This window comes from Impatiens glandulifera, chromosome 2 (assembly GCF_907164915.1).
Source record: "Impatiens glandulifera chromosome 2, dImpGla2.1, whole genome shotgun sequence".
Classification (NCBI taxonomy): domain Eukaryota; kingdom Viridiplantae; phylum Streptophyta; class Magnoliopsida; order Ericales; family Balsaminaceae; genus Impatiens; species Impatiens glandulifera.
In genome coordinates, this window is record NC_061863.1 from 60,607,085 (window position 1) to 60,622,587 (window position 15,503).

At 30.3% G+C, this 15,503-nt stretch overlaps 2 protein-coding genes across 4 annotated transcripts; both read right to left on the reverse strand.

The window, feature by feature from the left end:
• Positions 1-246: 246 nt before the first annotated feature.
• On the reverse strand, positions 247-1,668 carry LOC124926491. Its single transcript, XM_047466724.1, has 5 exons — positions 1,317-1,668; positions 1,158-1,244; positions 791-940; positions 522-719; positions 247-415 (listed from the first exon to the last, which is right to left on the reverse strand). Exons 1-5 carry the CDS (start codon positions 1,590-1,592, stop codon positions 311-313), a joined length of 816 nt encoding a protein of 271 aa, XP_047322680.1. The 5' UTR covers positions 1,593-1,668; the 3' UTR covers positions 247-310.
• A 2,350-nt stretch (positions 1,669-4,018) lies between these two features.
• Positions 4,019-9,490, reverse strand: LOC124923853 (RNA-binding KH domain-containing protein RCF3-like). Of its 3 annotated transcripts, XR_007098271.1 has the most exons (9): positions 9,341-9,490; positions 8,370-8,971; positions 7,348-7,776; positions 7,008-7,265; positions 6,667-6,912; positions 6,461-6,528; positions 6,058-6,129; positions 4,545-4,691; positions 4,019-4,473 (listed from the first exon to the last, which is right to left on the reverse strand). XR_007098271.1 is itself a non-coding variant. In XM_047463829.1 (8 exons), the coding sequence occupies exons 2-7, from the start codon at positions 8,949-8,951 to the stop codon at positions 6,081-6,083; spliced, it is 1,632 nt and encodes a 543-aa protein (XP_047319785.1). In that variant the 5' UTR covers positions 8,952-8,971; positions 9,341-9,490; the 3' UTR covers positions 4,019-4,691; positions 6,058-6,080. The 3 variants fall into 3 exon arrangements, 2 of the variants coding, with proteins under 2 accessions (XP_047319785.1, XP_047319784.1); XM_047463829.1 differs by having other exon boundaries at positions 4,019-4,691; XM_047463828.1 differs by lacking the exons at positions 4,019-4,473; positions 4,545-4,691 and adding an exon at positions 5,434-5,867.
• Positions 9,491-15,503: the final 6,013 nt, after the last annotated feature.

Consider the following 15,503-nt stretch of genomic DNA (forward strand, 5'->3'; position numbering starts at 1 on the left):
AAATCTCACATTGTATTTAAAGATAATAAATATTTACTATATTTGTTATGCTAGGAGATTAAGTTAACTTAATAGTTCTCTATTTATATAAAGATAAACTATTCTAGATTTATATGTATTGAATAAAACTAAGGTTTTTCTTTCAAACTCTTTTCCATATTATCTTTGGTTTGTTTATTAATTAGTCTTGGGTGAGACTAGATCATTTTCCAATTGAATGCATATAAATTATGTTATTGTACAATAGATAATTAATGTCATATGATTAATTTGTGAAAGATAATCATCACACTTTACATGATAACAAATTTCAAACCAAGGCCTTGAGTTTCTTCTCTCTTTTGAATTCGCTATAATCCGCTAGCAAGCTACTGTTAACTTTCTGCTTCATGTTCATCACCAAGCTCCTCAGAACCTGTTCTTATTAACAAATTAAGAGGTTTTGCTTATAAGTAATAGAAGAAGAACTAGAACAAGAACAACAAATGAAAAGCTTTTCTACTTTGAAAGGAAGGCCTAACCGTTTCTGCAACATCTCGACGAACATCTTCAGGAACCAAGGCAAGAACAGGAGGAAGGACAAAGCTTATACTCAATTGAAGTTGTCCTTTTAACCGGCTCCTACCTCCTCTTCGATCAGGGTATAAGGCTCCTTTTACATTAAGACTGAATTCGGATGGCTTGAAGACATTATCTAGTCCTTTTAACTCCCATCTTACCTGCACAAACAGATCCATTCATTCATTTCCACACAAAGAACAAATAAGAGATTTTGTATGTGTATACTTACAATGTTGAGCTCTACAACCCTGGAAATTTCTGTAGGAACTCCAGAAGGATAATCTTTACCATCCAATTTATAAGCCAATCTCATGTCTATGACAGGCCACACAGTTAAGAACAAGAACTGTATTGGCAGCATCTGGATCCTCCACTCATCCTGCAGTACATTTTCAACATCAAGTAGACGAATTGATCTTATGTTTTTGAATCTGTATCCAAATAAATATACACCCATTTCATAATCTGTATTTATTATTATTCAATCAAGCCTTCAACAATGCATTAAATTAAAGTGTTGTTTTCCTGTTTTAAACATATATAAATTCCAGTTCACCTTCTACTGCTAAACATAGAAAGTAGTAGTTCACTACTACCTTGTTAAGTTTCTGGCTTCTTCTTTTGTCTGGAAAGATTGCCTCGAAGACTCTTGGTTTATCCTCCAAATAATGATCGAATGAAGCCTGAGGGGAAAGGAATGATATTTATTAATGAAGTGGATCGATCCATAGATGAAAGATGGTGTTGTGTTTTACCGTAGGGGATTCGTAAAGGGGGATATCGGTGGTGATGGAGGAAGAATAAGTTGTAGCTGTTGAGACTTGGCTTCTTACGCTGAGCAATAACGAGGTTTTCGATTTGGAATTGGAATTGAATTGGAAGACGAGTCCTCGTCGAAACTGCAACCTGTCTGGATTGATTAGGGCGCCGAGAAAGCCCTTGCTGCTGCTGCTGCTGCTGCTGCGTAAGGAAGAAAGCTTACTACTACTGAATGAAGCAACAATGGAAGAACCGACCAAAGCTTCACCCATCTCTATGAATCCGACTATATCTTCGTCGGCCGGAAAATTGAATGCATGAATGAATGAATGAAAGGTAGTCAGACAGACAGGGATTGAAGTGGAGAGTCACCAAATGTGGCTGGCTAATCTTAACGATAATCTTGCTGACGTGTCACTCTTTTATTAGTCCTCACATTTCGCTTTTTTCTTTCTTTATAAAATTATATAATTAAATCGATTTCATTTTTTAATATATTTAAATCGATTCATGTTCTTAAAAGTTGAATATAAGATATAAACAAACAAAAAATTCATGGACCCAACAGGAATATCTCCATTTCTACAAGAATACAGAACTGAACATACAAAAGAAAAAAAAAATTGAAATTTTTACAATAGTGGGTTATTTCCATCAAAATGAATTAAATGACCACATGGCATGGATATAACAACTTTATTAAACTAAACTATGTAAAAAAATTACCCTTTAATAATATTACTTTAGTATTCACAATCACACATAGTAACAGAAGTACATCCAATATTATCTATGTAGTTTAGCGACAATAAAAAATGAATACTAACTTTAAGTTTTGGGGTTCGAACTCGTTAAGTATGTTATAACTTAATCTGTTGTCCCATTTTTTTTTTTTTTAAATCTTTAACCTTATGATTTTTCTTTCTTCTCATTCTTGCCCTAATTAATCCCCATAGCAGCTCTGTCAAAAATACACATGCAGTTTCACTAATAAACCAATCAGTTAGTTATTTAATACTTGAATACTCAAACAAACTACAATTCTCACACAAAGATTTAACATTCTTCCAACAAACAAGATAAAAATTTTTATAATGCAAAAATCCCAATAAAAAAATGTCAAGTAGAAAGAAAGGATAAACCCCTCAACCCTATATGATTTTGAAAACATAAATATCTTCAACTTAAAAGATGCTTTTAATGAAAATCAACATAAAAAATTAATCTTTTAGACAAGATTCTTTTAAAATAAAATAAAAACTTTTATGGGTTACTTAACCTCTCCCAACATTGTGAGAATGCCTCCTCCTCCTCTATATGTGATAATCATTTTAACATCATAAAATAACTTGGTTAGCAGAATAAGTCAAATGAACTAACTTGAGGTTCAGGCAACCTGCATGTGCCATAAACTTAGAAATGACATTATTATTATTATTATTATGATCATCACTCAGGAATCTAGAAAAAAGAAATGAGATGTAAGCATAGCCAAAACTGACTCGCCGGGCTTCAATTACCAAATAATTAATAGTAATATTAGCCGGCAAGTCATCCTTGGCTATACCTACAGCTCCTCCTCCTTCACACATGCAAGATTTTACATGTAAACCAATCAAAGAATCCTTCCCCTTTCCTAATGGAGAAATTCAAGGAGGAATGGACTCTCACAATAATATTCATTCCTAATGAGTAAACTGGGAGATGGAATGAAGGTGATTGGACTGAGTGATCTAGCCTATATATATAGTAAAACCATTTGCTCAATGGAGAAAGTTTTAGTAGATAAGAGAGAGAGAAGATGTGACAGTACTGCATAATCTATGATGCCAATACCAAGAAATTAAAACAATAGGACCTGTTCACATCAATCAAGCACTCTCTCTAGCTGTACTTCAACTTCTGCTTTCTTTCACATTTTTGAAAACTTTCTATTTCTGAAAAACAAAATATATATATTTCCTAAAATAATTAATAAATATGTTTTCTACTCTAAACCCAACTTCCACTTCAGAAACTTCATCCTTTGTAATTACTTACAAGTTGTAGCAAAACAAAATCAAAAGTCTATCCAGTTAATAATAAATAATATATAGAATAGGTGAAGGTAGTCCTAATAAAATATACTGAAACAAATGTTGACAACTCATCAAGAGAGAAAGGGGGGGAGTTTGACTGTTGTAAAGCTAAGCTATTATAAACATATGAGGGATAGTATGGGACCTCTGAATAAAAATACTTTATGGACCAACAACTATCTATTAACAGTTATTACTCAAATGTTAAAAGAGAAAGATTACCCCAACCCCTTAGATTTTGTTCATAGAGTATCAGCAGTCAGTTATTGATACAGCAAGTAAATCTCTGCTTTCTGTGGCCATCTTCAACATCACACCCCCCTTCTGTACAGTACCCAGATGCCTCATAACAATTTTTCAAACCAAACATGACAGTACATCTCCATCCATTACTGACATGGTACCACATTGAAATAGAAAAGTATAATTGGAATTATTAACATTTTTTCTCTACAATCACATGTGAATGTCACATATGACTTCTGTTTGCAAGATACAAGATACCTATTAAGAACATTAACCATCTTTAAGAAGATGGGGCTGTTTTATTATGTTGCCAAAAATCACAATGATTTAAATAAATAATCTCACATTAAACAAAAATTATAGCAAATAATTAGTATCAACAAAAATCATACTATAATTTGAATATTATATCAACAGGAAAAAAATATCACTTTCAATTTCAGTTCAACTTTGTAAGAGAATACCAGTTTCCAAATAGGCTCTTATAAATACAGCAAGCTTTTATACAGAAAGAAAGAAGACATTCTTCACCACCTTTCTTCTTGGCCTCCTAGCATGTAACTTCTACTCAACACTGGTCTCAACATGAGGTCAAGAACAGAAAGGTGGGAAGGGAGTTGGAAGCTCAGTTCCATCTAATGCACGCACCCTCCCCCTTGGTAAGGAAGAATAAGCAAAATTGTCAATGGTTCAAAATAATTATAACTAAAAAAAGGTACTTACCAATAAATTTCATATATGTGCAGAAATAGTTGAGCACTCAACATAATAAGTAATTGGAAAGTGTTACCTGTTCTCAGCACTTATGATAAGTTGGAATCCATTTAACCTGACAATAATTTAAACATAAATCGCACTTAAATCTAAAAGTAATAGCAGCCACAAAGTATACAAACTTACAATTCATCTTACATCTCGGAACTGGACCAGACCGACAAAAACTAACCCTTAGGTACACTTTCAGATGAATCTTATCTTGTCATGCAAATTTCCTTCAGATCTTGGAAAATGGCACAAGAGCAACAAGCATAATCTTATTTTGAACCCCTAATAAAATGGCACAAGAGCAACAAGCATAACCCTTTCAATATTGATTCCATCCTTCTATCTTGGAAAGGGATTTTCAAGACAACATATATTCAGAAGCTTATTTTTGATTTGTTTATATATGAAACTAAATGGCTTAGAGTTGATGTAGGCTTATTTGGAAATCATCTAGGTTATTTGAAAAAAAAAAATTATTTGAGGTTATTTGAATTAAATGATTAAATATTTAATATTTAAAATGTTACAAAAAAGTAATTTGGTTAATTCCAATGACTTGATTGAAGATGTAATAATAAACAAGGCCTCAATGACAGGGGACCACTTTAAACACTTATCCTGGTTTGATGTAGTTAGAATTATTTCCAAATAGCCTAATATCCCATCAACAATCTCTACTCATCAATAACAAAATTTAAATCATGAACTACATTGCCATTTATTTTAAAAATTATTTATCTATTATATATTTGTCCTTTTACGGTTTTACCCGAAAAACCTGCATTTCTATAACCTACATCAAACAAGGTTATTTGGAAATAACCTCCGACCAAACATTTGGATATCTTAACCTATTAGCAAAACAAGGCATATAATAAACATCAAGATATTTGCAACCCTAAACATAACCACAGTATTGCAATAATACACTAATGCAAAAAGACTTCTTGAAATCTTTCATAAAGCATTACATGAAGAAAGAAATAGCAATAACTCCACCCAATCTTTCATAAATCATTACATAAACAAAGAAAAGGTAATAAATCCATTCAATTAAGACACCAACAAACAATACTTCTTTTATGGATCAGTCTCCACCATAAATAAGAACTACCTACTTTGATGTGATATCGATTTTAAGGGTGCTAGATACAACTATTGAACTTCTGAATAAAATCGAAAGTGTAATATAAATGGTAGAAATTGTCGAAAAGAATAATGGATAGGCTTGCTATGCTGGTTGATCAGGTCCAGGAAAGCTCATGACAAACTTGGTAAACTATGGATGACGAGTTTCAGTACACAGAGTAAAAGCTTCGGATATTTGGTCCTCAAAGGTAAAGAAGCAACAAGTTAGGCCACTAATTTTCCAAGCTCATCTTGTCATCTGGGATAGTCAGGAGGATTCGTCAAAAACAGGTAGTGGGGCTGGCTGGCATCAGGCTTCAAATATCTTGACTGTTAATATGGAAGGGGAAAGGGAAAAAATAAGTGAAAACAAAGAAGCATAAAATTTTAATGGGAGATAGGCTTAGGTTAAGGACAGAAATAGTCAAATACTAAGAGCACCATAGGGGAGAGACTAACTGCTCGTTGCATAAAAGATTAGCCATAAGATTATTATGTGCAAGATAAGGTAAGGTGATACCTGCCACCAACCACACTCTAGATTTAGTATCCATAACTTTTACGTCGAGAAGCAGGGCTTGGGGCTGAGAACCTGGGCCAATGATCTTAGTCAGATGATGAAGGTGCTTTAAATCATCAGCCACAACAGTAATTATGGTAACATAGGTAGACAAAGAGGTAAGTGATAGTTTGATTCCCATTCATATGTGGTGAAGTTCTTACAGCAATCAGCCAAATAAAAAGTAGCACTTATATAATCCTATATGATCATGTGTATAAATAATTGAGCAAAATGATGTGCAGCAATACTGATTTGATTGATAAATCTTTAACACAACTGAGCATAGAAGCCAACAACTAATTCCAACGAGTCCAACAGAACATGCATTAAGGAATAGATACACATGGATGGATATCCTTACCCAGACCCAGAGGTACTAGACCGTCCTGAGGAATAGTTGCCATAGGCTTCATAACCACCGCTACCACTCTGCAAATGCAGTAAACTGTTAAGACAACACCCCAATGCAGAAAAAGAAGAGGGCTAATTCAGGAATCATTTAACTAACTCACTGTGCTTAGCACATTAATTAGTAACTAATAAGTCTGATGAATATATTGCAATTACCTGGAAACCACCATAACTGCCATATCCATTAGCAGGTAAATCACTTGGACCCCCGTATCCTCCAGAATAAGAACGTCCAGATCTTTTACTATCTCTGCTTTCATATTTTGAAGCATCCCCACCGGGCATGGGAAGATAGGGAAGAACTGGCACAAGTGTAGTGCCTTCCCTATCGAAAAGGTTTGCCCTCAATCGTAAAGTCACTTGTATAAGAGCATCTTTTGCAATATCAAGTTCTCCAGTAATCTGAGAAGAGGAAAAATAACATGCTAATTTTGATCATCAATGAACATGTGTTAGCACTGAGAGCAAACAGAAGAAAGTCACAAGAAACTGTTTACCTGAACCATCTCATCATCACGACCTGCAACTTTGGGAAGGTCCTCCTTGGAAAGTATACGAATATTAGCTTTAGTAATTCTTCTTAGCTCAGTGATTATGCATCCTCCCTTTCCAATGAGGCATCCAATTCGAGAGGAAGGAACAAGTAAACGAGTTGTGAATGAGATAAGACCAGAATCTCTTTCAACTTGCTCACTGCATCGTGGTTGCAAACGCAGTGCAGCTTCAACAACTGGAGAAAATGTCTCTTCAAAGTACTGGAAGGAGAAATTAGGAAGCATCAAAATCATTGACTGTATAAATGATCTACAGAACATTATACAAGATAGAGAGAACTACCTCTCTTGCTGAGATAGATATAATGCAATCATCTCCTTCAGCACCTGAGCTATCAACTTTGATGGAAGCACCAGATTCCTGTCTAATTTGTTTTATTACTACACCACTCTTGCCAATGACACCACCAATATTGGCAGTTGGGGAAATCATACGAAGAGAAAACTCCATTGCAGATGACTCATTTCTAGGTGCAGGATAAACGGAATGCGGCCAGTCTCTGCTGTCACCTTTATACCCTCCATAGGGGCCCACAATAGGAGCTAAACCCATAATTGGGCCACCAGCTGACGAGCCTACAAATGGACCATTGGAGGCATACACACTCGGAACAGCAGAAGCAAGCATGCACTGAGACTTAGAGGGATTGTCATGAAGACGCAATGCAATTTGATACAGAGCCTTCCTAACCACTTTCGGTTCACCAGATATCTGAAATGCAGAAAAATAACAATTATAGGTATAATCTAACTTCCAAGTGAAAATTATGTCCAATATTCAGCAAAGTTGAATACTGACAGTAAGAAGAAATACAGCAGACAGAGAAAAGAAAATGAATACTAAGGAGCTGTTTGATAAAGCTGGAGATTAAAAGTTGAAAACTGAAATGTAACTGATTAATATATTAAGTAATCAGTATTAAATATAATGGAAAACTATTTTAGATCTACAAGTATAAGTTAAACTTGACTTTAAAATGCAGCACCTAACTTTAGCTCTACTTGATAAGTTAAGTGGTTTACTCAATTCTATTATCAATTAACTAATTTGCTTTATTTGAACTAATTGAACAAGTACTCAATCTATTCATTCTGTGATAAATCAAGGCATCATACACAACCTAAAAGAATAATACTATAAAAATAATAGATATGGACAAAGTATTCCAATAACAATGGAAAAATGAGGATTACACCTTAGGCAATTGAACATAAGGTTCTGCACAAGTAGATTTACCATCTTTTGTTATAACATAATATAAAGTTCCATCAGTTAGTCCATGCCACTTGGAGTTTAAACATTACCAGAAGAAGTTCATCAGAGGCAAAAGCACAGGTGGGCAAATGGCCATCCTTCAAAATTCGAATTTGAGCACCAGTATCACTTCGGATAGTCTGAACTATCTGGCCACCTTTTCCAATAATACACCCTATCTGGTCAGATGATACTAGAAGGCGAGCAGTAACATTTGGGACTTCTCCAAGGTCTTGTTCAGTAGTCAAGTCATCAGCAACAACCCTGTCATGTACCTTAAAGAGTGCATCCTGGGCTGGACAAACAAGACTCTCAGAGTCAGCAAAATCATTGGTTTCTTCTGTAGCGCTATAGATCGTAACAACACGGTCATCGCAGCCAAGAACACTCTCACCAACCCTAATTTTTGATTTAGTCTCAACCCTGAGTTGTTTAACAATCTCTCCACCCCTTCCAATAATACTTCCAATCTTCTTTCCAGGACAAAGGTATCTATATACAGTGTCATCTTGCCCAATAGCAAATTGCTCTCTGTCACCACCGCTGGGATTCCTTCTTTTAATTCCTCCATGGTCGCCATGGTCAGACTGTGAATACGACCTCTTCCCATTACTATTCCTTTGACTAGACATCAGAAAATTTCAGGCAATACCTGCATCGCATAGAAATATTGAACTAGTAAAGGAGGCAATTTGGAAGTACTTTTGAGGAAGTTGCATCATCAAAAAGATATTTCGAAATACAGGCATCATCATTGCAGATCCAACAGAAGATGCAACATCCATATATCAGAGACCACGAAAAACAAAGTTTCCGGGACAATTCTTGACAAAAAAAAAATCAAATAATTTATAATACTAAGAAAGCAGATGGTGGTGCAATCTACAGTAGATTTATTCATAATCTTGTTTACGGGAAGATCCAATACTGAGTACTCTCTTCACAGATTCTATGTCAATCAACAGCAAGATTTGAGAACTTGAATTGGAAAAAGGAAAAAAAAGAAAAGAAAATGGTTTACCGTTGAATATCGTAATGAAGCTCGGAGACGAAATCAGGCGTAAGTGCGAGCGAGCGAAGAAGAAAGATATGTGTATATATATATATGTATATATATATATACACCCTAGGGTTTTGACCTTGGCGGATATATACCGCAGGATTCCTTATCAAGTTAAGTTGACATCGCGCACTCAAGATTTTTATTTCCTATTTTTGCAAACTAATCTTTCTCTTCTAAGAAATTTACAAAATAAAAATAAGAATAAAAGTAAAAATAAAATAAAATAAAATAAAATGAAATAAAATACAGTGTTACATAATTTTCTATATGGTATATATATTATATATCTTTGACTAATGTATAATTTGATATAAGGTTTTTTTTACTAGGTTATTACTACGGACGACCATTATAATTTGTCTCGCGATTTTTTTATCTAAATTGTTTCTTTATGAGAGTTTTTTTTTTTTCTTGAGCCGTAGTTGATCGGAAATGGTATTTAATATTTGTGTACCTGTTTCGGTGATCCTGAATTTTACATCGAACAATATTAAACACAATTAAATATATAATATCATCAATATATTTATTTATTATTCATACTTTATAAAAGTTTGAAGATAATTTTTTAAAATAATAAAAAAAATTCAATATATTACAATATATAAAATATTAAAAATTAGCGTTTATATAAATTTAAACAAATAATTTTTATTTTTTATTTTAGAGAATGTAATATAACGGTGTTCTGCAAGAATTCTCTAAAATCGAACAAACTAGAAATGGTAGTAAAAAATTTCCAAAATAAAAAAGAGCAGAAAAGATAAATGCATTCCCCACTCTTTAAGTTCTTTAAGTTCGGTGTTGCTAGAATGTACTAGACAAATATCTTTATTTTATTAATATTTATGATTCTATATAATAACAAAATAACAAAATTATTTAACAAATAATGCTCTTCTTACCTTTTTTTTCTCTCATTAAGATTTTATACTACATTTTTAAAACTCACAGGGCACCGGAAGAATGATTGCTTACACTTACAGTACTAAGTATCATCGGCTTTCAGTTGTGGAATTATTGAAGACTGCTTTGCTTCCTTGATTTGGGATCGGGAGGAAAGCTCTTAAATGTATTGTCGGTAACGGTCCAAATTGTTACACATATTTAGTTTACAGACAACTTATTTATAATGGCACACGTAGACATATATTTTTATCAAAACTATTAAGGAAACATTAATCATTTTTCCTAGTGTTACAGGTTTTAACATTAATGATGATAAAAGTTTAGTATTCTATAGTAGAGTCAAAAAGGACATGAAAGCAGAGATTTACAATGTCATTGACATTAAAAAACGCACACTTTCGATTTGAAATTAGGGTATTCCATTGACATCAAAGCAGCTTCAGTTTTACATTGTAGACCGCTTATTGAAAAGGTTAAAAACGTGATTATGGAATGGGCTTGTAGTAAGTCGTCTTATTCTGGTCGCATTGAATTGGTTTAAAAGGTGGTTATGAGAGTCATAGGATACTGGGCGCAGCAGATTGTTCTCCCATCGACAGTAATGAAAAAATTTGATCAGATTATGAGGAACTTTATTTTGGGAGAGCCAAGATCGTGAAGAAAAAAAGTTCAAATGGAAAGATGTGTATAAGCTGAAAAGGTACTGAGCTTAAAAATTGCGTGGAATTTTTTTGACAATTAGACATTTTTGGGCTATCGAGAGAAAGCAATAATAATCATTATGGGTAAAATGGGTACATTTGAGATTTATGAAGAATGAAATGAGCATTTGAACGTGTAAAATTAAGATGAATATGACATGATTACTTAAGAAGATACTTAAACTCAAAAAAAGTGCTAGGAAGTTGTTTGGAATTTGTATTGGTATCTATATATATAATGATGCTTAATTTTTAAAGTGTCCGGATTGCCGGGTCGAGAGCTGTGGTTAATTTGGATACTTGGGTCGGATTGTGGGTTGACCCGTTTTTAAATTTAAAACGGTTAAAAATAAAATTAAAAATGCTAGAGGTATGTTTCGAACTTGCAACCTAACAAAACAAGTACAACTCTTTAACCAACTAGGCTACAAAGACTTTATATTTTAAATTCAACACCAAATTTGATAAACGCGGGACGTTTTAATATTAATATAAGTTCAACTTTTTAACTAACTAATCTATATATATATAATGATGCTTAATTTTTAAAGTGTCCGGATTGCCGGGTCGAGAGCTGTGGTTAATTTGGATACTTGGGTCGGATTGTGGGTTGACCCGTTTTTAAATTTAAAACGGTTAAAAATAAAATTAAAAATGCTAGAGGTATGTTTCGAACTTGTAACCTAACAAAACAAATACAACTCTTTAACCAACTAGGTTACAAAGACTTTATATTTTAAATTCAACACCAAATTTGATAAACGCGGGACGTTTTAATATTAATATAAGTTCAACTTTTTAACTAACTAATATATAATGATGTTGAGTAAATGGATACTTGGATCGGATTATGGGTTGACTCACCCATAAACTTAAAACGGTTAAAAAATGTCAAAAAATGTTATTCGTAATTTTTTTTCACGATTTTTATATTATTACTCGTGCAAATGCACGGGCTAAATGCTAGTGGAATATGAACCTTGTTCTAGCATGATCATTGATTTGAAGACTAGCCAATAGTCCTGAAAAAATAATTTGAGCTGATTCGAATTAGGTGAAATTGTCATGCAGCTATTATTCGAAGGATTTGTGACGGGAATAGAACATCCATTTGAGGTGTATTTCAAAAGTACGAGAATTCTTAATTTTATTCCTACTCTACAATTTAACGACCAAAAAGATTTTCGGGATTGGAGGCAAATTTGTTTCGGGATTAGCTTAGGAAATATTACTTGGTTTCATGTTGTGTGGTCCTTTAAGATCATTCATAGGCATCAATTATGTGGTTGGTTTTATGTGAAAGGCTTACAACTCGGGATCGAATTAAGTGATACATGGACATACCGAATACTGGTTGTCTTTATGTGGGGGAAGTGAAGAGACGATGTGTCATCTATTTGGAAACTATCCATCCCTGCATCTTTATGTTGGGATAAATTCTCCAAATCCATGGGTCTTTTTAACTTTCCAAATGAATGGCAAAAAATCAAGGATTTGGCTCTTGTTAAGGCAAAGAGTGATAGATTATTCTTTTAAGTGTTTTCAAATGCTGCTTTGCTACTATTATATATCAAATTTGGACGGAACAGAATGAAATGAAATGGCTTTTACTATAACCCGAAGTCGAAGTGATGTTGATCAAGTATGCATATGTGGAGGAGAATTCCCACAAGTGAGCAAAATTGGGTCCTTTGTCAAAATTGAAGATCCTTTATGAAAAATTCACTCAATCTAATCCTTTCAAAGCATTTTAAAGCTTTGTTACTACTTACTAGTGTATTATTTGTTTGTAATTCGTTGCGTCTGATATTTTTTTTGTTTTATTCCGTTTTAATTAAGGTAAAGGTTGTTTAATTTCAAATTCATGTATTTCTTTTTTTTTAATTATTTTTTAATGAAATCACGTTAATATTAAAAAAATATATCTATTTTATTATTATTATTTATTAATTTTATTTCGTTTATAAAATCTAGTCTACAAATTAACATCATAGTTACGAATTTTAAATTTTTTTTTTCTGATAAGGTTATTATTTAGAATTGGTTAACCATAGTCTCATAGTATAAGAGTTTGATTTTTATTTTTTTTTTTAAATATATGGACTAAAACACTCATATGTTTTTAATTTTAATTTAAATTAAATTTAAATAATCTTATTTCATTATTATATTTAAAAAATAAATCTAAAATCATTACCTGAGAAAGCTCTACAAGGCTTTCTACAAACACATTAGGAATAAGAGCTCTCAACAACAAAAGTAATGTCAATTTGTTTTAATATCTACAAATTATAATTTTGATGAAAAAATCATTTATTTAATATAAAATAAAATTACAATATTACAATAAAGGTTGACAAAAATAAAATGGGGTGGCATTTCTTCCGATTTACATAGCATAAAACTAATACTTTTTATGCATACATAAAACTTATAAGCTTGATAATACAAGTTGATGCACAAATCATTAGAACAATTTTTTTTTTTTTACCTAGGTCTATTTGGATATAAGTTTTTTAAATAATTCAACAAATCTCTCTTCCCTATTAAATAAATTAATTTATTAACTAAAATATTAAAATACATTCTATTTTAAATTATTATTATTATTTATTTATTTTTATATATAAATACATTTAAATTATTTACCAAATCAAACATTATCATCTCCTCAAAATATCATCAATAAACATCTTTTTCTCTTCATATTATTTAAATAACCAGGAACTAATAAAGTCCTATTTGAAATATGTATTTCATATTTTCTCTTAATAATTTTATTTAAAATAATAAATAATAAAATATTTTGAATTTATGATTTTATTTTATTTTTTTAATAAGATTAATAATTTTAATTTATATATATAATATATTTACAATTATTAAAAACAATTATAATTTGAATAAAATATTTTTAAATAAAGATTTTATTTTATTTTTAAATTAAAATTTCTAATATATATATATAATAATTAAATTATCTATTAAATAAATACCCAACTAAACATTAGATAATAAAAAATATTTTAAGATAATAATTTTATTTTTGATATTATAATTTATTTATAAAAAAAGTTTATATATATTAAAAATGAAAAAAAAAAGTCGTATGAACTCAATAGAACATTTAATATTATAAACTTATTCTAATAAATAAGAAAAAAGAAGAAAAATTATATACATTTTATTATAACAATTTATTATAAATAGAATTAAATATAAAAATTAAAATTATTAATAGTATTTAAAAAAAATTATACAAAATAATATTAATATTATAAAATTATTCTAATAAATAAGATTTTTTTTTTATCTATTTTAAATAATCTCAGGTTGTTTCCTATTTATTTAGTAGTTATTTTAAATCAAACGTATTATATATATATATATATATATATATATATATATATATATTAAAATTTTATTTTATTTAAAAAATAATATATATGTATATATCTATTTAATATTTTATTATAAATTATCATTAATTTTTATAGTTATGGATATTATATATATATATATATATTGAAATTATTAATTTTGTTAAAAGAGTTTAACTAAAATTATAATTTTAAAATATTTTATTATTTATTATTTTAAATAAAATGGTCAAGTGAAAATATGAAATATATATTCCAAACTGTTAAAAATTATAATTAAGGATTTCATTTATTCTTACATTTTTTCATTATTTTATCAAGTTTTTAAATATAAACAATTCTAGTGCAAAATTTATAACCATAGTTACTGAGTTCTAAACAAATCAAAATAAAAATTACAATGTAATATTGATCAATAAAAAAAATACAATCTAATACTAAAAAAAGTAAATAAATATTAATTATTTTTAACTTTAATTATTTTACATACCCACAATTTATTTGATCTTCATAAATAAGTGAATCAACTAAAACATAATTTTACCTTTCCAAAAATACTTATTAAATTTACAATCATGTTTTAATTATGCTAAATATTATGTTGAAATAATGAATAAAAGTAATGTTTATAATTTGATAATGTATGTGATTTATTATTGATTTTTTTTATTTGAGAAATGATAAATGAAAAATGTTTTAATTTTCATAATAATTTTAAAATATTTTATACTAATTAATATCCTTATTTATATACATTATCTTAACTATATGTAGAGTCAGTCTTTTTAAAATACAAAAATATAATAATATTATGTAACAATAGTAAGTGATTGTGACGTTTATTCTAATATTCCTTCATTTAAAATATTAAAATAAATGAAGAGAGAGAGCAAATATTCCTTTAAATAATACAAAAAAAATCTAAACTTAGATAAACATAGGGCTAGTTTGATTTCGCGTTTATAACTTATTTTCGTAATAAGGGCTACATTAACGTTGTGTAATAAATTCATGTAAAAAATTATAATAAACAAACTTTTTGCGTTTAAACTCAATTTTCTTTTTATCTCTATCCTATCCTTAGCGTTTAAGATTATAATCTCAGCATTTTTCTCTCTTATTATTTTTTAA